Below are 24072 nucleotides of genomic sequence, written 5' to 3'. Positions count from 1 at the left end.
CAACTGAACTGCACAAAAAAGACAGACATAAATATATAAATATAAACAAATAAAACAATAAATAGCAATCAACAAACAACAGACAACCAAGGGCACTTGTGATTATTGCACAAACAAATGTTATCGACCCCGGACTGTTCATTATCTAACGGGCTGCCGCTGTTTTTTTTTATGACACCTACTTATGTGCGTCGCAATTTCAAAACTGATATCCCAATTGATTACAATTGCCATATGTACATGAGTAACAGCGTGCTCATGCACGTAACCGGGTTATTCCCAATGTTTTGGAAACCAGAATGTTGACGGCATTTAAACATTGTCATAGATTCTTCTGAATCTTTGAAAAAAACAGTTCGATTAATAATCCTAATGTTAAGTGTGTACACCGTGCATGCGCGGCACGACACTGCCACTAAGAAGCCACCACATGCGCAGCAGGAGCACATGGCATTTATTTGTGTTTAGGTTTTAATTTTGGATAATGTTTGGATATTATTTTACTTCATTACTTATTTTCGTGTTGTTCTATCAAGCAATATTTAAAGGTGAGTTTATTAAAGGATTCCTCGATTTTTAGTTTTCATACCAGCGTATATTTCCACATGATATGGCACAAAATACGATACCCAAGGTCCCAGGTTAAACTAGGGAGTGCCAAAACTTCTCAAACTAACAATAGAACAACAAAATAAAATGAATATGGTAATGAGATACGTGAGTTGCTTATTCCTGGTTTGTGTAAAGATGTTATGCAGTAAAGGTTAAGATGCAGCAGAATGAAAATGCAAGAGGCTGGAATTGCACATATTTGATATTCAGGTAATTTAGTAATCGACATAAAAAATAAGAGCGTTCAAGAATAAAGTATTCAATGAGCAGTGATGAATTACCAATCGGGCTGATAGTTTTGGTAGCAGAATAAATTCTGATATCAATGAATAATAATTTTTAATAATCAAGACTTCAATACCAAAAATAATCTTGATTTCCACCCCATAACTGCCCAGCCCTACAGTCAAGAACATCAGAGATGATCCTTTCACAGGTGTCAAAGTCCGGTCCTCGAGGGCGGATGTCCTCCATGTTTTTGTTTTCCATCTCTCCCTGCTGCAACACACCTGATCCAAATGATCAGCTCATCAGCAAGCTCTATAAGAGCCTGATAGTGATCCTGATCATTAGAATTAGGTGTGTTGCAGCAGGGAGACATGGAAAAACATGCAGGACACCGGTCCCCGAGGACCGGACTTTGACACCTGTGCTTTAGGTTGTCAAGATGATGCAAGCATTGATAGTTAATCGTTACACTAACATTACATGCTTTATAAAAAAAAAAATTAAAAAAAAACACTACAGCAAAAAAGGAGTAACACTTATTACACCATACAGTCAAACACTTAATACCACCAAAATTGTGACAACTATGTCCGAGCATTTCAGTTTGAAACTGTCAATGTAGCTCATGTAAAGGTGTAGAATGAGCCAGAACATATTTAGTGTGCTGTTGAAAATCATAAACCTGTACTTCCCGCTGATTTTCCAGAAACAAAACATTAACGCTATTGTATAACTCCACATACCTCATCCCAGTCTCAACACAAGATGGATAACAATAGGAAAACATTCCACTTACGTCAAGAGTCCTTGTGTCGATTAAATGTTCCACAATTGTTGACTACCCAACTGTTTATATTTCCAGTTCCAAGGATTCTTCACTCGCATGACGTGTGTGTGTGTGTCAGTCAAGGTATTTCTCTTCAGCAAAAAGAAGAAAAAAGTCAGACTGCGTGAATGACCGCTCAGCAAGCGGACTCTAACCTTACGTTAAACATTAACGGCAAAGTAAGATATCAACTAAATCATTCCGCAAGTGTTTTACAATGATTTGAACATTAGATATAACATGTTGTACAATTTGATGACACTGAACTGCAATCATTGAATTTGAATACTGTATGTGTATTAAGTCACCATGGTGCATGCATTAAATCAAAAATATTACAACAAATATCCATAGAAATGCATGATCCAAGATAACAATAATATCATATTTACAGGTAGCAATGACAGTAATCCAATTCCAACCCCAAAATACTCAATAAGGGTGATAATGTGGTGAGCATAACTAATGAATGTTCCCTTTTAGAGGGCTGATAGAAGCGGCAGGCATCGGTGAGAGCAAATTCTTCTTTAAAAGATTGCATTACCTTTGCAGACTTAAAACCACACCTACACAAGTGTGTAGATACGTACACTTCGGAGACTCTACCTGACTGCACATCCTTAGTTGCAATCTCCTTTCATGTATTGGACCCGATGCAAGTGACAAACAATGGAACATTGGATTCAACCACACCTTACACACCAAACACACAGACAAGCAAATGCATGCAAACTTTCATGCGTGCGTGCGTGCATGTGCGCGCGCGTTCACACACACACACACACACACACACACAAACACACGCACACACGCACACGCACACACACACACACACACACACACAAACACACGCACACACGCACACGCACACACACAGACACACACACACACACACACACACACAGACACACACACAAACACACACACACACGCACACGCACACGCACACACACACACACACACACACAACAAGCTAGCATGCCCCTTGGGTGCCATGGAGAAGGCATCTCCATGGAAACCTCTGTACCACTTGACTGCTGGGATAAACACAAGTGACCTAGCAGCACAGAGAAGAAATAAGAAGCAGGAACCTAATAAACAATTTAATGAACAAATTACACAAACACATGAAGCATGCTGAGGCATACAATCTGCTGCCATGTGCATTGATGCTCCTGTTGCCGTGCCATGAAGGAAAAGGGGAAAAAAACAAAACAAAGCAAAAAAAAAACATCCAACTATGACGCTCCAAGTAACCCACTATTAATGACCAGAGGTGAGCAATTTAATAAATGTTGTTGGTCCATCATTCATCAGCTGCCCGGGCACCCATTGCAAAAAAAACCCCAAAACAAAACAAACAAAAAAAAAAAAACCACATAATAGTCCAACAGATGAAAAATCAAATTTGATTAAAATGGTAAATGGAGTGCACAATGTATGATTGCATCTGATAAGCTGTCTGCCCAAAGGGCTATTCAAAGACACACATACTTATTTGCCAACTTAATTTATTGAACTGTTAAGTACAGCAGGAGCACACTCCTAATGACTCCTAAAACACCCAAAAGTTTTAATTTAAAGTTTCAGGATCCAGCTCCACATTGTAGCCAAGGGTAGAATTCAACCCAAGTTGCTCGCACTCCTGCTCTCGTCTATAAATGCGAATCATCATCGTCTTCTTTGCCTCCTCCCTTTCAGTTCATTGGCGGATTACAGCTCTCTCGTGCATAACGCCACCCACTGAACAAAAAGCGCAAAGCATTTCCATATTTCCTCAATGCAGTCCACTCAACCCCACGAACAAACAGACTGCACAGGTGGGGCATGTTGAGCTGTCGTCAGCGAAGGGGGCACCTGTCAGTGACAGACAGAGGTCCGTCGGTTACTAGACCCGGTAACAATATCCTTAACTGTACTTTTGTTCCGAAAAATACTAAAACAAACATTAGGATGAACACTAACAAAATATTAACCAAACTTACATAAGTGTAGCAGTTGGATTGAGTGTGAATCAACATTAACACAGTGTAACAGGGATGACCCAATTCACGTGTCAAAATAACAATATAAACTCTATAGAGTTACTGTATATGGCACAATGGACGATGATTTATTTATTTTTTTTAATGATACGAAGAATCATTTCAAAATACGATCTCGCACAGCACGACACGGGCACAGAAAGGATAACTTCCTGCGTCCATGTAATTCGTGACTGGCTCCCAGTCATGCCTCTGGCACAAGGTACTGGAGTGAGACGAGATGGTTTGCCTAAGATTGTGAACCTTTTTGTTAGCCCAACATCTGAATTTTATTGCAAGTTTGAGACAAGAATGTTGAAGTAAAAGACTTGAGTAATTTATCCAAGACCATGAACAGAACTTTTAAGGGTGGAACTGACTATTACTTGGGTCTTTTATAATTTAGCCCCCAGGCCAGTTTAGTAGCAGGTTTGGTATCCACACCGATTAATGAGCATGATGTGTTTGCGTTACTGCAACTTTACAGTGTCCTGGGAATGTGAAGGCACTACAGACAATATCTGAATAGGAGAGAATGTGTATTTTGCCACACTCCTCCCTGTTTCCAAACACCATGGCTATTTTGTGTTCGAGGGTTCCTTTCACTCGCAGCGCAGTTGGTCAGGCTTCCACTCACAGAAAGTCACATACCTCAGCGACTAACATATGACAGCGGGCTTCCGAAAATAAATGCCTAGCCCATAACAGCTGCACAATATAGTCCACAGGAGATGCTTGACACTGCTCACACAATAAAAAGGAAAGTTCTTTTGCCCTATTAACAGGTGTCTGCCAGTGTTGTGTTTCGCCAGGAATGGGTTGCTCAAGAATGGAGTCCTTGCTCTGGAGCTCCTCTTTATTGTCTGACTCTAAACCGTCAACACTTACAACGCTGGCACACACATTTTACCTGCGCAGGAACTAAGTGCCTGTCAGAGATGAAGTACAAATACTTGATGTATGTACTGTACCATAACAATGTATAACTTCCTTCACATTTCTCTCTGCATTCAGAGTTGCATTTTGCCCATCTCATGTGCAAGAGCTGTACTAGAAGGTAAATTGGGGAAAAAAAGTGCAACTGCCTTTGGCAGCAGTTGCTGAGCTCATGGCTAACCACGTGAAGGCCTACCAAGGATAATTTTGTAATGACAGTCTTGGGAGAAGAGGTTTTATTTTGCATCCTTCTCACATTTTCCCATCATTTGAGATGCAGCACAATACAGAAAAACACAGTCAATCTTCTTTGGGGCAAATGCCGGACTGATATAAATGGCGTCCAAATATTCTACACTACTTGGTTTTATAACGTGTATCCAAATACTAGACTCACATTTTAACTTCAGTGAGAATAGCATATCCAAAAACAGTAAACCCAGCAACCTGGAAATAAGCAGGTCTGTAAAAACAAGACATTTGAAAGCCAATAATTATGGGTTTGTGCTGGGATTGGGAGACACTCATTTGTAATTCTATGCTTCGTACATGCAAATATCTGTCCAACCAGTTTTGCTGTCAGTTTTTGTTAATAGCTGAGGAGTTACAAAAGCCTGAAAAGATCCCTTTTAAGGCTATGCTGCAAAACAAAAAATTGAGAAATTCCTTTGTCAAAATCGGGCAGGCGGAGATTTGTTTGAGCATCGTCAGTATTCTTAACTATGAGATGGAAGAAATCTTACTGTTTTCTGAGGTGGAGGTTCAGTGAGCATTTTCAGTTATTTAAAAGGAAAACCTTTTCTGTAGATTGACACAGATGCACGTATGGTACACTCTGATAACGCGTGGTTTTTAAAAATGTGAATGTAAGTCTTGGTAAAATGCTTTGGACAACATATGGTGTTGATAAAGTGCTACATAAGTGTACTCCATTTACCATTATGATCAAATTGCACTTTGGATTATTGGAGTATTGTGACATGTTTTTCAGCATAAGTACAATTAATAAATCATTTTAATTGATTTGGGATTTGGTGGTGAAATGGTCAACTAAAATGCAACTGCAAATTTGGCCTACTAGTGGAGACTCTGTTTTTTAATCAATGTTTCTGTTGAAAACAGTTCAAAATGTATTTTTTATTTCATCAAAAGTATTTTAATTAGTATCATTATAATTTTCTGAATATGAAGCAAAATAGTATGACGGTAAGCTACCAACTATATTTATAATTTTACCAGTTGATAAAAAAGCAAAACTTGTGGTTAAAATGAGCCGTGAACGCCTTGCCAGTCCATTCAAGTGAATCGCCTTTCAATATATAGACATTTTGCTCATCGTTATTATCATGCACACCCTATTTCTGTAGCAACCTGTGTTTTCCATGACTGACGTTATTTTTTTGTGGATTAAAAAAAGTACTAGCCTCAAAACGTGATACAGGCTGGCACAGTCCACATCGTAGAGTCCACACAATACCTCACCCAAAGGGTGGGGGGGGGGGAGTGCCCAACTGTAATTTTTTACAACAGTCTGGGCCAAGTCAGGTTCAGAAGAATTATGCCCTGTATGGGCATAATGCGCTGAAGACACATACAGCGTCAAGTAGGCATGGATCAATGACTGGTTTGACGGGTTACAGCAGTTTTATAAAGTAAAGGTTTCAATCGTACTGTTTGTCACCAGTAAAGAGTCGTTCTTTTCTTTTTTGAGGGGACTTTTAAGCAGGGCACAATATGATTGGCTGCTTGCAGAGTTCAGGAAACAAGCTGTCTTAGTTAATTGGACGCCAGCGCCTTTTTTTCCCCTCTTTCTCAGTAAACAGAGAGTGGAGGGGTGAACAATTATGCGAGGAGGAGGAGGATCACAAGGAGGTTAGATGAAAGACACACTGTAACAAGGATGCCTTTGGAATAATGTGCATTGCCTTTAAAAAATTAAAACTAAAAAATGTGTCCATTTGTAGGTACCGGCGTATACTTACTAATTAGCCCCAAGGATGATGCTTGGCTGTCCTCAAAACACAACAAACATTTCTATCATAGCATAAAATTATTTATTGTTAAAGCACAGTTTGAGTACAATGTCAATGTATTTACTTTTTTATTTATTGATGACTGTTTTTAATTTAACTGTTATACATCCATCCATCCATCCATCCATTTTCTGAGCCGCTTTATTCTCTCAAGTGTGCTGGACCCCATCCTAGCTTTCTTCGGGCAGTAGGTGGGGGACACCCTGAACCGGTTGCCAGCCAATCGCAGGGCACACAGAGGCGAACAACCATCTGCGCTCACACTCACACCTAGGGACAATTTGGAGTGTTCAATCCGCCTGCCATGCATGTTTTAGGAATGTGGGAGGAAACCGGAGTACCCGGAGAAAAACCCACGCAGGCACGGGGAGAACATGCAAACTCCGCACAGGAAAGCCAGCTCAAACCCACGAACTCTGCACTGTGATGTTGATGCGCTAACCAGTGGAACACCGGGCCACCCTTGATAGCTGTTAGTAAGTTGAAATGAAAACACTGCACTTTACACATCCTTTTGAAACTACACTTTTCTTTTTCTCAAAAAAAGCTTAGTTTTCACTTTTAACTGAACCTACACTAATGTCATTCTCAAAATATCTGGCAAGAGTATCGAGATATGAAATTGTGTCCATTATGCCCAACCCTAATCACCAGCCAGCAGGTTGACTCGCAGTGTTCATACATTTGCTGGCAGAAACAATGATGGTATGACAGAACTCAAAATCCCACAGCCAGAAAAAAGAAGCAACGGAATCGATTTCAATAACATGTGCTTTCCTTCATGAGGTAGGTCAAAAGCTCAACAACTGTTACACCAACTTGGTGGAAACTGGAGGTACAGGTAACTGCCACTAGCAATCAGTTCAATCATGATAACAGAATAAGAATAAAACCACAGCAATCGAGTTGGTGATTCTCCAGTAGCACACAAAAAGCGGTGTTCTCTCTCTCTGACAACGGAGGCCACAGTTAAGCTATGTTTGGCTCGCCCATAAGGAAAGGGGGGCAGCTTCATCGTGCTCATGCTGGAACTCTCTGTTGTCAGGAAACTGCAAAAGGGCGTCATGCAACCAACACAATAAAGTACTGTCATGCAATTATTGACCACTACTGTACTACTTCTGTAGTAGTAATCTAAATAAATCTGGAGTATATTTTCCAGACAATTAAAAAATAACAATGGATACGTATTTTTGTGCATTTTAAAGGAAGCTCAATCAAAACGCACCAAACACCTGTTACTGGTTCGTGCGGTTCATGACTATTGACAATAACGAACATATAACTTTAACCTGTAACCAATGACAGGACGAGCCAAGTCCAACTGCAAAAAGCAACAACTTTTGATGACTTACCCGGCCGTCGATTCTAAAGGTTCGGTCATTGCGGTGAAATCCAACTTGAGGTGAAGACTGCGGCGCTCAAGAAGGGTCCAAAGCTCCGCTACTTAACCCAACCTCGCTGGATATCCACCATACTTGCACCTAAGGGATAGCACAACCAGACTGAATTAATTCACTTCCAATACAAATGACGTATGTAACGATTGTGATCTATTCCATCATAGGGTCAACAAGTATGTGTGCAAAGATGACGGCACTTGCGCGTAAACAAAGAAATTTGTTTTGGAGGCTAATTACGACACAATAGTAAAAACAATGACGTTTTTTTAAAATGAACTTATTTCATAGAAGACGCATTCACTTGCTCATTACCCATTTTCCGTACGGTGTCAAATCCACTTGATATAATCTTAACGCTCACTCAGTTGATTCAGTCGGAACCAAAACCCAAGTGTGTACAGTTGTAAACGTCCGGTTTGAGGTTTCGAAATAAAACTATTATCCCGCCTTTTTTTTTTGTTTTGTTTTGTCCATCTTAATAAATCATATAACATTATGAAGAGTATCTTAGCTTGTTACGTTAACAGCAAAAATGTAACCCAAGTTACTCGTGTCACCACTGTCACTGTGACATACCGCACAATGAAATGCCTCCTCTCTAACTTTTATTTTTACATAAGTGTCCGTTTTGGACCAACTATTCAAATCTAACTTGATCATACTGTCTCCAAACCTGCCTTCGTCAGCAGACAGCGGGTCAATAGTTGCATTCAGTTAGCGGTAGGTGGAGTTGGACAGAACGAGTTCTTATGTACTGTACAGGGATATAACCTGTAGTTCCAAATTCTGGGGCCCCTTACACACCCCCCCGCCCCCCCCCACACACACACAGATACGTACTGACTATTTTGTATTTTTTTCTTTGGTTTGTGTATCTTGTTGTTTTGAGTTCAAATATTGGACATCAAGGCAGGCCGATCAATGAGCCTCAAAGCAGGGTACAAGAAAATGTGTGTATAATTGTATAGTAGTGTACTTGTAATTTTTTTCCATAGTTTACTTTGAAAAGGCTGAAGGCCACGGTAAATAAATATGAACGGCCCTTTAAAAATCAAGTAAATGCATCAGTAGCCCCTCTATAGCAGATAGAACTTAGGCCATCAACTTCATGGTAAATGAGCTGTCACTTATTTAGAGCTTTGACACTCAAAGCGCTTCACTGTTTCTACATTTACCAACTGATGATGCAGAATCAGGAGTTCACAGGGTTCCGAATATTGCTCAAGGACACTTCAACAAAGTTACAATGGCCAGGATGGAACCCTCAACCTCTGGGTAGGGAGATGACCCCTGTATCACTGAGCCATACTGCCCCTATACTGCCATCCATCCATCCATCCATCAATTTTCTGATTTAAAAAAAAACAAAAAAACTAATAAGTATGTAGGTTAATAGTTATAGATAAATTTTCGACTTCTTCCTATTCCCTTTGAGCGTATAACCGTACTGGACCAAGATATGCATGAATCTGTTTTTATTTTTGTTTTGTTTTGTTTTGTTTTGTTTTTATGTATTTGATGTTGTGTTTATCTGTTCACTAAATTAAGCAATCAATCAATAAAAGTAGGTGAATATATATGCTTGTTGTTCTTCTTCCGTTATTTTGGTTATCTCTGGGCACCAAGTGTTCACACTTGATAAGGATCTAAATACAGGAAACAGCAGCCGCTATATGTTCCTTCTCACCATTTGTTAATAGTGAAGATATAAGGGTTTGACAGAGACCAAATAGTAGCTGGAGCCCTGACGGCCAGACATCAGTCATCATGTCAGGTGAATACACTTTTAACATTTTAGCAATTACAGTTTGGGACATATATCATTGAATGATTACAGTATATTAGCATACAGAATGCCTTTTTCTACTTGGGGATGTGTTCTTGTGTCATGGTTACAGCATAGTTTTGCATGATTAACATGGGCCATGAGTGGATTTGGCAGAACTAAAGTATTGCTTTGTATTGGTTTAAACAAACAAAAAAACTATCACTTTAAAAACACAAATTCCTTGAGATCATACTGGGACAAACAACCCCTTCAACTAATGTATGGTGATAGCTCAAGAAGGAGCAGAGTGAAATAAAGTAAAATAAAATAAAGCAAACCAATGAAACAAAACAGCATTTATGACCAAGTAATAAAACATGTCCCGAGCTTGTGAGATCCTACGGTTTCACAGTTACCGTGATCCAAATACCATGTTTTAGTCACGCAGGACCATCGGTGACTTGTTTTTTCAAGTAATACCGTGAGCTCTAGTTAAAAAAAAAAAACCCAAAGATTCCTCAGTTATCACCACATGTACATGATAGGAGGATATGTCAAACCTTGTCTCTGCAGAAGCAACTGTTACTGTGACGGCAGTGACCGAATATGATTATTCAGACTACTACGAACCTGGAATTGAAGTGGAATCTCCCTGCGACAGTAGTGGCATGATGGACTTCTGCAGAGTGTTCATCGTTGTTCTCTACTCTTTGGTGATCAAATTTGGCTTCATTGGTAATCATCAGATATACTGCTTGATGAAAGATCCGAGCATGTTCTCCTGTTCACATGTTTCCCTACATCTTTCAAGGTAATGCCCTGGTGGTGTGTGTCCTGATTAAGCATCGGAAGCAGACAACAATGACAGATGTCTGTCTATTCAACTTAGCTTTGTCTGATCTTCTCTTCGTCATCACGCTTCCATTCTACACACATTACACTCTGGTCAAGCAGTGGACCCACGGTGACTTTTTGTGCCATTTAATTGGTGGTTCCGTCAGCACCGCCTTCTTCTGCAGCATATTCTTCATGGTTGTCATGACATTGGACCGCTACATGGTGATCATGCATGATGCCAAGGTGGTCAAATACCGAACTGCGAGAACAGGGTTCATTCTCACGGTGGCTGTGTGGTTGCTGAGCTTCTTCGTCTCCCTTCCTTCTTTCATCATCACATCAGAGACAATGCAGCCTCACGGGCTGGGTTGCACTTATGAACCAAAGAATGCTGCCTGGGAGGCGTACACTGTTGCGACAAACAGCATTTTGGGACTGGTGCTTCCTCTGCTGGTGATGGTGCTGTGCTACTCCAGGATCATACCTGTCCTGATGAGGATAAGGAGTGCAAAGAAGCAACGCGTTGTCAAGCTGATAATTTCAATCATGGTTGTCTTCTTCCTCTTATGGACACCATATAACATTTTACTTTTTCTCAAATTTTTGCATTCTGAATGGAATTTCCTAAATGACTGTGACTCTTTGAAAAATTTAAAACTGTCACTATCAGTCACTGAGACAATTGCGTTCACTCACTGCTGCGTGAATCCCATCATATATGCCTTTGTTGGACAGAAGTTTATGAGGCGTGTCTTGCAGCTGATTAAATGTGTGCCTGGAATTTCGATCTCCCGCAGGCGTTCATCAGGCTACTCTTCCCGGAAGAGTTCTGTCATGTCCAAGTCCTCTGAGAGCATGTTTATCATGTAGCTTTAATTACATCCATCAGTCTGTCTGTCTGCCCGCCCTCATCTCTCCATCGATCTATCTATCTATTCATCTGTACATCCATCCGTCCTTTCTTCCTTCCCTCCTTCCAATTCATCCATTCAGCCAGCCCAGTGTCAAAATGTTTGGTCTCAGTCACAGGTTGAGGGTCCTCAAACTATGACCCAAAATATACAGCCCAAAACTTTTCTGTGGAAGACGCTGAATTTGAAGTCTGGATAGACAGCCTTCAAAGCTGAGACAGGAGTGGATCAAAAGTCATCATTAACAAGTGCAGAACTTGCGTTTTGTTGGGAGTTTAACTGCAGGGACTGCTTCAAAAGGTTGTGAAAAAAAAAACCTAAAGAATTGGTGACGTTTTTATTCAGGTCAAGTGATTTTTTTTTTTTTAAGTACCATAATTGATAAAAGTAATGAATTTAGTTTCATTATAATTTTAGTACATTTTGATTTATACTACTATCCTTGAACATCCTACTCTTGGCCCCCCAGTGTCATATCTCAAGCAGACAGCCTCGAACTTGGGTTTTGAATTGGACAGTGATTTTAAATTCAACCGACTAGTCAGTGCTGTTGTTAAATCCAGCTTCTTTCATTTTAGGCAACTGGCTAAAGTCCTTACCTTCCTTCCTTTCACAGCAGCACTTAGAAACAGTAATCCATTCCGATAATACACTTTATTTTGGAATTAGCCAATCTTCCTTCAAGCGCTTCCAGTCAATCCAAAATGCTGCTGCTCATCCCTTGACTGGCACTCATAAGTAGGAGCACAGAACAACTACTCGGGCGCCCCTTCACTGGCTCCCTCAACATTTTAGAGTTCTTTTTAAGATTCCATTATTTTTTTTCAAATCTTTCAGTGGTCTCACCCCACCATACCTCTCTGAGCTCCTCTACTTCAACGCACCTGCCCGTTGCCTGAGGTCTGCGGACCACATGCCACTAGAGGTACCAAGGACGGAGCGAAGGCTCAGAGAAGATCAAGCCTTTGCTGTTGCTGGTCCTTCCCTCTGGAATGACCTTCTGTGTTATGTTAGGCAAGCCCCCTCCCTGTCCATTTTTAAAATTCATTTGAAGACACATCTTTATTCTTTGGCTTTCGACCCAATATGAGACTGGCACCGTTCTATTGTTTGTGGGTGTCTACTGTATATATAAATTAGTGTCATTGATTTGTGTTTTCATTTACTGTTTTCACTTTCTTCTGTTGTATTATTGCTATTGTATGGTATATGTCAGCTGCAGCTGTCGTGAAATGCGCTGTACAAATAAAGTTGTATTGGATTGTATTGTATTATAATTGTCAGGTTTTTTTCAGTGACCATTATGGATTGTTTTTTTTTTCTTTTGCAGAAAAACCTTACCAACAATTGAGCCTATGCATGTTGTTTGATTAATTTGTCAAATGTGTTTTCAATCGCATAAACTTCTATATGTATACATTAATCATGAATAGTTTGTTATCAGATCATTTGTTGTACTATTGTAGTTTTCCAAAGAACTGGGTTCATATTAAATGTTTTGCCTCCACGCATGAAGAGTTTGACATTTTTTTTTGAAGCACCGATATTATCAATATCAATAGTATTATGTGCATCATAACACCTTCAATACAGAATTCTTCAACGTGATGTGAAAAATGTGTGTAATTCATTGTATTTTATTGAAGAGTAAATGTTACAAACTATGTAGTGCTCTCTCAAGATATCTGAACATTTAAGACAAATGAAGCAAAACGACAGGATTCTGGCAAAAGCTGTGGAATGGTTCACATAGCTGACTTTCACAAAGCTAGTTTGAAATTCACTAGTCACAATTATGCTGTGATTGACAGGTGCTTAACCCAAGACGTCCAGTCAAGTCAACTTTATTTGCATCACCCTTTCTCACAAAAAAAATCTGAGGGTTTTACAAGCTCACATTGGAAAAATATTAGTGGTATATCTTGATCTGAACCCCCTCAACCATGCAAGCAAAACTCAAAAAACCCACATTTCATTTTTAATTTAATGTGATGTAATGGGGCAGATGTTCTGAATTCAAATCCAGGCTCCAGCCTACTTTTGTGGAGTTTGCATTTTCTCCCTGTGCCTGTGTGGGTTGAACTTCAGTTTCCTCTCACATTTCCACAAAATGCTTGGCAGGTTAATTGGATAATCTAAATCACAGGTGTCAAAATCAAGGCCCGGGGGCCAGATCTGGCCTGCCACATCATTTTTTGTGACCCGCGAAAGCAAATCAAGCATGTTCCATGATGCTTGCTAAAGTTTGAACCAAAACTTCAAATTGTCATATGTAATCCACAATAACAGTTATTATTCTTGACTTCTGATTTTAAAACTAGTTATCCATGCATTTGTTGCGCTCTGTGTATATAATATGTGGAGGTGATTAAACATTTATAATAGTTTCCCAAAATTCATAACGGCCCTCCAAGTCAAACTGTGTCCAAGTCAAACACAATGTGGCCTGTGACAAAAAATGAGTTAGACACCTCTGATCTAAATAGTCGTGAGGTTTGGATGTGAGCGTGAATTGCCTCTCAGCTAGAGTCAGCTGGGATCGCCTCAGACCCCAGTGAGGAGAAGCGATACACCTACAGTATGATATACCTTTTTTTGATGCTACTGTATGGTGGTCATGGTGGTGATACTTGGACAGGAAAGTATTTTTCAGATGATACATGTTAAAAACAGTTTGGAAAGCACTGATTTACGTTACTTTACATTTCACAAGAAAAACATTTGCTAATGGATTTTGGCTGAGGCACACACTCCTTTAACTTAACTGTGTGCACACGAAGGCAAACAAACAACAATGATTCTTCCATATATCACAACAAAACAAGAATTTAAAAGAACGAATTCACTTCAGAAGAGTAAATGTTGAAAACAGATTATTACAAGCGACCACCAAAAATCCATAGATACTGTATATAAAAAAAGTGTGTGGGTGTTTCCTGTTTCTGAAAGAAAAATGGGTAAGTGTAAAACACTGATAATAGGCTTCTGATTTGCTTTCTTTCGTCATGTTTGACACACAAAGGGACATTTCTTAGAAAACCACACATTACCTCTGTGCAGCAGTCGGAAACAACACCTTCACTTGGCTTTTACCAGAAAACAGCTTTGCCACAGGATTTGACTCGAAACAGCTAGAAAGGCACAATAACAGGACATCCAAATCTGACACGGCACAGAGGAGACGACAAGGAGCACCGATTTCATCAGAGAATGTGGTAATTTACTTTTTACTTTGATTAAAACCTGAAAGACTGTGTGTGTGTGTGTGTGTGTGTGTGTGTGTGTGTGTGTGTGTGTGTGTGTGTGTGTGTGTGTGTGTGTGTGTGTGCGCGCGCGCGTGTGTTTAACAATATTTGCAACAGGAAGTGGGGGTCGAATGGGTGTCACTTTTGTGGCTGAGGGGCATTTAAAGTGAATTACAAAAACAAAGACCACGTGAGTGTAGATTTGTAAATGCACAAGTGGTTTACCGCTACATTCAGATGTCGGTTCTGCATGTCAAATCAAGCAGACCATATCAAAGTGTATATCAACAGTTCATCAGAAGATAATCGACAGTGAATGGAAAGAATGTTACTCCAGTTATTTCAAGTTTTACAGACTCTGCCTCTTTGCAAAAGTCTCTCAGTGATGACTCACATCATAATCATCATGAAAGTCAATTGTAAAGAGCAGGAAAGTACAGCTTGAGCTGTGAATTTACTCAGAATACATTTACACACATTTAAGGCAGAAATCGCGTAATGCAAAAGACAAAAACCCCCCAACAATTTTAAAAAATACAAATTGAATTCATTATTTATCTACTCAATGTATAATTCTGGGCTTCACAAAAGCATGAGGACTTGCACAGAAAATGCAGGCGTTGCCTTTTTAACATTTAGTATCGCAAAGGCCGTTTCACGTTTGTTATTCTTCATATGAATTTACAATTTTGAAAAATAATGTATGTGACGACTTTATCGAACATGTACATGGAATAAATATTATCCGAAAAATAGGTCATGGTAGGAGACAGAAAAGGTTCAGTTCAGGGATATCCTTCATAAAATGATCTCTCCAGGATAGAATAAGTTACTTCACAAGAAAAATAGTACAAAGAACATTGTTTAAAAAGGAGTGATTGAACTTCCGTTGTTGACTTCTTTAATTTTTGATCATTTGGGTGTATTTTAAGTTGACTCACATTGTTTTTGAATCTCCAAAAATAGAGATTATTTTGCTGTCCTCAAATGAAGTCCTTTCTTGTTTTGTGTCTGCTTGCACAGATTTATGGATGCAACAAAGAACGAGACATTTATTTACACGGACATGTATGATTATGAATATGATGGTCCAAATTCCTCGCGGTTTGGGGAAGAGAGTCCACAGATATCGAAAGGATTCATGGCCCTGCGGATTGTCCTTTGCATGCTGTTTTTTCTTGGTTTGCTTGGTATGTTCAGAAACTGTAACACACCTTTGCTGTTAAAGTTCTCAATAGTTTTTCAAAAAGCAACTCAGAAACATGCCGAGAAATGTGTTGTCTGATAGGCAACACCACTGTGCTCTGGATTCTCCACCGCTACATCAAGATGAAGACATTGACTGACATTTGTCTGCTCAACTTGGCTCTCTCAGACCTTACTCTGGCTTTGTCCCTCATCCTGTGGGCCTACAATTCTCAGAATCTTGCCGTATGCAAAATCACGACGGGAGTCTATCAGGTGAGAACTCATTCCGGTACAGAAACTGATTACCTTTGCAAGCATCTGCTTTTACTTCGGAAAGCAATGATCAGCATTTTTATTCGAATTTTTTGTCATGTTAGGGACCAAACTAGTAACTGTATCATAATCAATTTGAAATAATGCACTGTTTGTAATAAAGAGATGTTTTTCCAATTATAAATAAAAAAAAATCACAGATGAATCAATTCTTAAAATAATCATTAGTAGCATTCTGACACTTGCAGAAGATGCAAACTTCTCGTTAGCACAAACAATCGGAGGGCAAGAATGAAGTTTGCAAAAAATTGAGAGATGAACCAAAAATACAGTACCGGTATACTATGACACGCTGGTGAGGCAAACATTGACCTTTCCCAATGTGAAAGGCTAATGTTAGGACGAAGTAATGATCTGTCATGAGCCCCTAAAAATATTCTGTAAAAAAAAAATGTGACTGTGGCTTGGATGTGCAAGATGCAAGATGGAACCCAACTATTCAAGGACATACCTGACTATGCAGCAAGATAATGAACCCAGAGAGCACAATGCTAAAACAAGAAACAGAATTGTGTGTATTTGCTACTATTGAGCTGTCCCTAAGTGATACATGTAGACTACTCATGGGGCCACACTAACTTCATATGCATTTTGTGTCAACCTCTTCTCCCCTGAACAGTTGGGATTTTACAGTGGGACTTTGTTTGTGACCTTGATGAGTGTGGACCGCTACCTGGCCATCGTCCACGCTGTGGCAACCATGCAAGCCAGGACCCTTGGCTATGGCTTGTCTGCCAGCATCGCTATCTGGGTTGTATCCCTCGCAATGGCAACTCCACAGGTGATATTTTCCTCTGTTGAAATGAGTCACAACAACTCCTTGAGTTGCCAGCCGGTTTATCCAGAGGAAAGTCAGCAGTTTTGGAAAATGCTCCGAAACTTCAGTGAGAACACAGTGAGTCTTTTCCTGTGTCTACCTATCCAGATTTTTTGTTATGTGAAGATCCTGCTTGTGCTGTCCAAGACGAGGAACTCAAACAAGGGTCGAGCTGTGAAATTGATATTCATCATCGTCTGTGTGTTTGTCGTGTGCTGGGTCCCCTACAATGCTGTAGTTTTCCTTCAGACACTGCAACTGTTTGAAATGTTCAACACCTACAAAGCATCAACTACAATCAGATTGGCTATGACTTGGTCTGAGGTCATTGCACTGTCACACTGCTGTGTAAATCCAGTCATTTATGCACTCGTCGGGGAGAAATTTCGGAAGCCTTTGGGGAATTTGTTCTCCAGATACTGGTACAAGAGCAGAGGCTCTGTCAGTCAGCGAGACAACTCTGAGAAAGAAACTTCCAACACACATCTAAGATCCCATTAGGAAACTAGAGACTTGGAATCGGTAGAACGGAGATTAGCTGATTCAGAAGAGTGTAACATAGTGTGCAATTAATCGTTGATTTAAAACTGCCCCTTTCTAACTGCACACGCCTACAAATATACCAAAAGAAAGAAAATTCTACCCACGCACACAGTAAGACTGCACTTTGTATGAAAATTGCACTGGGCACAAAAATAGGTGTTACTGTCTTGAAATAAGGCATCAGTTGGCCAGCCTCAGTCATTTAGCACAGTGCGCTGTTAAGTTGGTAACTTGCTTCGGAGCGATTAGTCTCAACATGGTCTCCTAATCTTCAGAAAGTCCCCAGTTAAATACAGCATTTCTGTTCTTGGGGTCATGGAGTAGTGGTCTTAACTATTATTCATCATTTGTAGCGATTAAAAGTACTCATTCGACTTCATGTCTAAATTGGCTTCATCCTTGCCTGTTTTTTTAATTTGTTGTTCAGTATGTACATCCAACCAACTGTTTTTCCTTCTTTTAGTCAACAATAAAAATCCTATTCCTTTTTTTTTGATCCCTTGATGTAACATATTATTAACCTTAGTTGACCATTGTTTGATTTGCACATTATAACAATTAATACGGCAACATTCCCACATTACATATCAAATAGCCATTTGCATTTGCTAATCAACTTCTCCCTGCTATGACAATGAAGATGTATCAGAATATGCATATGACATTTTTTTTTACACCGTATTATAAAGGCATGGTAGACTGCTTAAACCTATCACCTGTCAGTTCAGTCATCGTGTTTTGTTTATGGAACCCGGTCACCCTGTAGAAAGTGTGAATGTGAGTATGAAGGGTTGTTCATTCGATTTGGCTTCTGACTGCGAGAGTCAAGTCAGGGCAAACTCTCCACATCTTCTTAAACAAACTGTGGGTGCAACAAACTGTGGGTGCAACATACTTTGTATGCGGAATTTCCCAGATTGTGTATAGGTTGGTGCTCAAATTGAGTTGAAGTGGTTAACATCATGAGTCTTTCGTTTGTCCTCTCATTTTTAGTTTCTTTTATTGTTTGATTTTACCCTATTAAATCCTCATAAATTCCTGTTCCCCCCCATAGATAGTTTTCTTTGTGACATACTTCTTCCAATTCCCATGTAGATTTCGGGAATAAATGTGCACATCATAAGAACTGTATTGCGTCCTGTGTGTGTGTTTGAATCCAAGTTATTCACATCTAATCTTCAAAATCAAACTCAAGGCTCACCAAGACTGATTTAATCAGGTTTTTCATCTGTTTAACCTTTTATTCATAGAACAGTCATGGTGCCCCAACAACAGGTGCAGCAAGTCTCGGCAAGCAAGTGTCACCACAACACTTGTGAAAATGCCACAAAGCGTCGCGCGGCGCTACTCGAGTATCGAGCAGTGTGCACTTGCTGCAACAGCTTGTATTTTTTTTTTCATGTCGCAACCACTGACTTGTGGCTCTATATATTTGAAAGCATCTCCAGGAAGTATTGCAATAAAAAAAAGATAGCCCCCTCATTTCTCAAGAACAATATAGCTGGCAACCACAGTTAGCAGCTATTTGGGGGTGACCATTCACTGACCAATGTTATCAATCTAGGATTACCAGCCACATCTCATCTTCATACCACTGGAAGGTAACGTTTGATTCTTTTTTGTTTTTTCATAATATATGAATTATCAGCAGGTCAACATACCAAACACCACTGTACAGCTGAAAAACACAGATGGTATTCTGCACATACAATGCAAAGACGATCGGTTTGAACAAATATTTTATCTAATTTCATCTATCTTCCCTGCCTATTTTATTAAAAAATAAATGAGTTATCTGTACTACAAATACATTAGCGTCACTGTATTAAATATTACTATTTAATTCCAAGCTTCTCTTTATGCTATTTTTTTAAAACATTTTTTTCATTGAAAATTAAATTTTAATAAGACAGATGTTTTATATAACTCCAGAAAGCAAGTTTTGATTTTATATTTTACAGCAACCATGGCCAAACTCCTTCCAGTGGAATTAACAAGGTAAGAAAAGTGCAGAAATAAAATGTTGTTCTGATGACACTCTTTACAAGTCTTTGAATCAACTTAGTTGTTGGACTAAAATGATATCCTTCAGACTTGTACTGTACCTTTAAACATGTCAGTATTGTCAGTTAGTAGGAAAGTGTGCACTTTTGGGGAATTTCTAACAAACACATACCATGCTTTGATGGATGAAATATCCATCCATCCATCCATTTTCCACCGCTTAGCCGGGGTCGGGTCGTGGGGGCAGCAGCTTTAGGAGGGAAGCCCAGACTTCCCTCTCCCCAGCCACTTCTTCGAGCGCTTCCCGGCGGATGAAATATTCCATTAGGAATTTACGTGTGTTGGTTTCGAGTTGATGATTATATTAATTCAAAATACCAAATGATCACTCTTCGTTTCGGGTATGGGGTTTGGACTAATAAGGACTCACATTCAGGGAAACAAGGCAGGAGTGCCCTCAAAAAGTATCAAATTTGAAACACCTCAAAATTCCCAAAAACAGATTCCCAGTAACTAACGAACAATGACACGGTGATATGACGACTGACAGGAACAAACAATGATCTAACAAGGAGTGAAATAAACCAGGGAACTAAATACAATCAAACTGATGAGACAACGAGGAACACCTGGACAAAAGATGAGCCGCTGAGGAAGCTGAATGGTCGACATAAGGGACCAGGTTGACCCGCACAGTGGGAAAAAAAAAAAAACCCAAAACAACGAGCAAGACAGGACACAATTCACAATAAAACGAGACATAAAACATGCAACAAAACGAAATGCATTAACAACAACAATAAGTTCAAGTACAGATCATGACACCCTTGTGTTTTTTTTACTGTGACAGTGAGCAATATTTAATCAACCAACGACAAATTATGAAAGTGAAACAGTGTACATGTATTGCAAACTAAATATGACCACTTAAGAAGCCAAATGTACAACTATCTGTTTTAAAATAATCTGTAGGCCAAAACTTTAAAATATTAGGCAGATTCATGTTGTAGTAAATTGTCACTGATGGAGTTAGTGGTACATACGCCAGACTATTATGTGGGCAGCATAGGATCAGTTGCCACTCAGTGATGGTGTGAATGTGGGAGTGAGTGGTCGTTTGTCTCTATATGTGCCCTGCGACTGACTGGCGATCGATTCAGGGTGAGATCTGCCTTCCTCCCGAAGTCAGCTAGGATAGGCTCCAGCAACTGTTCAGGATAAGCGGTGTTGAAAATGGATGGATGGATGCTGTAGTTAAGGGCAGTATAAGTGCAGTTGAGCCAAGCCTGCCCTCTCGTAGTGGACCCTCGCTATTTTGTGAAAAGCTGTCTATAATTTGATGCCCAATGAAATGCATTTTTTTTGGACACCTAAAAGAAACTCTTCAAAAAATGCTGATAAACATCCCATATACATTTTCCACGGAAAATTGAGGTTTGCAAATAAGTATGCCGGGGTCCACTCTGGTAGAGAAAAGATGTTCATAGTCTCCCCCCAACACAAACAGAAAAAGTTGAAAATTAATCAAAGGGCCACTCAGACAGGGCTGCCAGTCGACCATCCTTGAGCGAGATTCTACATTAGCACATTCAGTGACGAGGTAAATATTTAGAGTAATATGTGTTAATATTCGTCATTTTGCTTCCTTTAGACCTACTTCAACAGCCATTGGCGAAAACACGACATTGGATTACGCGGACTACAGTTTTTTGCCTGATGGCGACTTTGGGACGTGTGTTTACGACAGACACGGAGCATCTTTCATTCCACCTGTCTACTGTATATTCTTCCTCATGGGCCTTCTGGGGAACTCTCTGGTTGTCTGGGTCCTTGTCTGTGGAGTGCGGTTTTGCAACATGACGGACGTGTGCCTCCTGAATTTGGCCATCGCTGACCTCTTGCTGGTCTGCTCCCTTCCCTTCCTGGCCTACCAAGCGAGGGACCAGTGGATTTTTGGGGACACCCTGTGCAAAGTGTTCCTGGGGATTTACCACATAGTTTTCTATGGCAGCATTTTTTTCATCGTGGTAATGAGCATCGACAGGTATTTGGCAATCGTGCACGCAATTTACACCATGAGGGCACGCACTCGCTCCCTCGGTATTATTGTCGCAGTTATCACTTGGGTCGCTGGGTTTTTGGCCTCTTTTCCTGAAGTCATCTACCTAAAAGAGATGCCTGGCCGCATGAACTCCACCTTCTGCTACCCTGTGTATCCCACACCCACCTTGGACAATGCCGACATTCACTTCTGGCGGGTTTTTGGCATCTTGAAAATGAACATTTTAGGCTTAATCATTCCCATGTTCATCATGGCTTTTTGCTACTCGCAAATCATCAGGCGTCTGCTTTCCAGCCAGTCCTCGAAAAGACAGACCATCCTGTTGGTGGTCATTGTGGTGGCCGTCTTCTTCATATGCTGGGTGCCCTACAATGTGGCGTCATTGTTCAGAGCCCTGGAGATGTTGCAAGTCTACACAGAGTGCAACAGCAGCAAAGTCATCAGATTGACTCTACAAATCACGGAGGTCTTCGCTTACCTCCACAGCTGCCTCAACCCCGTGTTGTATGTGTTTGTGGGGCAGAAGTTCCGAAGGAACCTGCTCAGGTTGATCCACAGGACTCCATGTGGTCTGTGCCAGCTTGTGAAGGTCTTCACACGTCAGCAACAGATCAGCAGGTCCAACATCTCCCAAACCACCAGCCTGGATGAGAGGAGCACTGCTGTGTGAATCGGGCCGTCCTTCAATTTTGGAACATTTCTCTTCTTTTACCTGTATTATTCGGTTCGACGTGTTCAACCAGCAGATTTTCATCCTACAGAGTTGTACGTTTTTAAGTTTATACCCAACCAGCCTTGAGGACCACCTCCACAAAATAATGAAACTTAATACAAGGACTGAATCATGTATGAACACGCACGTGAATACCTTTTGTCACAATTGGGCATCATCAAAGTTTTTATTTTAAAGATTGTTTCATGTAGTTAGTAGCTCCTGTAATGGATTTAGATTATGCTAATGATGCACAAGTATTATTGAAGTAGCCAGCAAGCATTCAATTTTGTTTTGCAAAAAGTGTCTTTATAATGGAATAGTTTTTGTCTAATTTGCTTGATGAAGCTGAATATTTCACAAGGGTAACATTTGTGCAATCCTCAGCCATGACAGGAAATTGCTGCAGTGAAACACTCATACATACAAACCCAATTTCAATGTGCAAGTCATGGTAAAATTCGCCGCAGCATCCAGCTGCATGAATTGTGCACCAAAACGTGTCATTGCACCTTTGTCTGCATCTGCTGCTTTACGCAAACAAAGGAAACCGCAGCAGAAAGAGAAAAAAAAATATTTTATGCAAGTATATTTCTTTTGCATCACTTACTGCAACGCAGACCTGCAAGTTAAGTTTTGTATCTGTGCAGAAAGACAGTCACAAGCTCAGGCATATTCCTGGCAGGCCAAGAGGTGTGGTCCATACCGAACCAAAGTTATTGTAATGAATGAAAACTAACAAAATAACTCAAGCTAAAGTTGAAAACAAAATGAAGTAAAAACAAAAATACTTAAAAATGAAAAAGCAACTGAAGCTACATCATACTATCCATAATTATTGCACAAATGTCCGATGTTTTTGTCAATGTCAACTAATATACGCAAGCTTTTGAGTTTCCTTTTGGTGTTGCTGTACATCCCGAGATACAGAAGAAAGAAGGTCAAACAGTTGTTTGAGAATTGTCGTTTACTTTACATACTTGGTGACCCATTTTAAAATCTTTCCCCCGAAAAATACTCCATACATGTAGAAATAAAGTAAAACTAAGCAATAAAAAAACCCCAAAAAAACCCCAACTTGCTCTTAAAAAATACTTAAAACTGTCTGAATTTCAAAACAAAAAATAACTACAATGAAAAATCCCAAACTATTTGAACCCCTTACTGGACTGGTAACCAGTCAGTCACAGAGCACGTGTAGACAACACGACCATTCACTTACATTCATACATCCACTGTGGCGTGTGAGTGCTAACCGGATTACCTGGAGAGAACCAATACAATAAGGGTCAGAACGAAAGGCAAGATTTCAAACCCAGAACATCTTGAATGTGAGACAGAAGTGCTGTCACCACAGGAAAAATGGAAGCACAAGACACAATTTCTCAAAATGAGAACTTGAAATTTTCAACGGGATGTCACAAAATCCTGTTGAAAACAAATACAGTATAGTGTTCTACAAATACAATTTACCAACAACAATAGGTATTAAGGGTGTATACAAACATACTATGTGTGTGTGTGTGTGTGTGTGTGTGTATATATATATATATAAAGCTAGTATTGTTACAGACTATAGTACTACTTTGT

At 39.9% G+C, this 24072-nt stretch overlaps 4 protein-coding genes across 9 annotated transcripts in view; 3 read left to right on the top strand and 1 right to left on the bottom strand.

Annotated features, from left to right (window-relative positions):
• cobl (cordon-bleu WH2 repeat protein) overlaps positions 1-8454 on the bottom strand; it is a 43460-nt gene extending 35006 nt beyond the window's left edge. For 4 of the 5 annotated variants that reach the window (XM_019880027.1, XM_019880031.1, XM_019880030.1 and 1 more), the window contains exons 1-2: positions 8375-8454; positions 8015-8143 (exon numbers count right to left, since the gene is read on the bottom strand). In XM_019880027.1, coding sequence (XP_019735586.1) covers positions 8015-8043 — 29 coding nt within the window. In that variant the 5' untranslated portion in view covers positions 8044-8143; positions 8375-8454. Of the gene's footprint in view, positions 1-1636; positions 2037-8014; positions 8144-8374 lie in introns of those variants that run through there. The other variant, XM_019880028.1, reaches the window with a different exon arrangement.
• Positions 8455-9761: 1307 nt separating this feature from the next.
• Positions 9762-12305, top strand: LOC109521866 (C-C chemokine receptor type 2-like). 2 transcript variants are annotated; one of them, XR_002169445.1, is made up of 4 exons: positions 9762-9836; positions 10404-10565; positions 10642-11609; positions 12211-12305. XR_002169445.1 is itself a non-coding variant. In XM_019879950.1 (3 exons), exons 1-3 carry the CDS (start codon positions 9830-9832, stop codon positions 11535-11537), a joined length of 1065 nt encoding a protein of 354 aa, XP_019735509.1. In that variant the 5' UTR covers positions 9762-9829; the 3' UTR covers positions 11538-12205. The 2 variants fall into 2 exon arrangements, 1 of the variants encoding a protein (XP_019735509.1); XM_019879950.1 differs by lacking the exon at positions 12211-12305 and having other exon boundaries at positions 10642-12205.
• A 2220-nt stretch (positions 12306-14525) lies between these two features.
• LOC109521950 (C-C chemokine receptor type 4) lies at positions 14526-19052 on the top strand. Its single transcript, XM_019880108.1, has 4 exons — positions 14526-14793; positions 15847-16013; positions 16112-16284; positions 16964-19052. The coding sequence occupies exons 2-4, from the start codon at positions 15851-15853 to the stop codon at positions 17660-17662; spliced, it is 1035 nt and encodes a 344-aa protein (XP_019735667.1). The 5' UTR covers positions 14526-14793; positions 15847-15850; the 3' UTR covers positions 17663-19052.
• Positions 19053-19096: 44 nt separating this feature from the next.
• On the top strand, positions 19097-23553 carry ccr8.2 (chemokine (C-C motif) receptor 8.2). Its single transcript, XM_019880107.1, has 3 exons — positions 19097-19305; positions 19666-19702; positions 21360-23553. The coding sequence occupies exons 2-3, from the start codon at positions 19671-19673 to the stop codon at positions 22438-22440; spliced, it is 1113 nt and encodes a 370-aa protein (XP_019735666.1). The 5' UTR covers positions 19097-19305; positions 19666-19670; the 3' UTR covers positions 22441-23553.
• The last annotated feature ends 519 nt before the right edge of the window (positions 23554-24072 follow it).

This window comes from Hippocampus comes, unplaced genomic scaffold (assembly GCF_001891065.2).
Source record: "Hippocampus comes isolate QL1 unplaced genomic scaffold, H_comes_QL1_v1.1 scaffold135, whole genome shotgun sequence".
Taxonomy (NCBI): domain Eukaryota; kingdom Metazoa; phylum Chordata; class Actinopteri; order Syngnathiformes; family Syngnathidae; genus Hippocampus; species Hippocampus comes.
The sequence above is the reverse complement of the archived record's forward strand: the minus strand, read 5'-3'. Positions and strand labels throughout refer to the sequence as shown.

Bases quoted from the DNA above. Each gene is read 5' to 3' on its own strand.
- LOC109521950 (XM_019880108.1), top strand. From the start codon at position 15,851: ATGGATGCAACAAAGAACGAGACATTTATTTACACGGACATGTATGAT. The intron at 16,014-16,111 runs GTATGTTCAGAA...GTTGTCTGATAG, and splicing joins GTTTTTTCTTGGTTTGCTTG to GCAACACCACTGTGCTCTGG. The intron at 16,285-16,963 runs GTGAGAACTCAT...TCCCCTGAACAG, and splicing joins TCACGACGGGAGTCTATCAG to TTGGGATTTTACAGTGGGAC.
- LOC109521866 (XM_019879950.1), top strand. The intron at 10,566-10,641 runs GTAATCATCAGA...ACATCTTTCAAG, and splicing joins GATCAAATTTGGCTTCATTG to GTAATGCCCTGGTGGTGTGT.
- ccr8.2 (XM_019880107.1), top strand. From the start codon at position 19,671: ATGGCCAAACTCCTTCCAGTGGAATTAACAAG. The intron at 19,703-21,359 runs GTAAGAAAAGTG...TGCTTCCTTTAG, and splicing joins CTTCCAGTGGAATTAACAAG to ACCTACTTCAACAGCCATTG.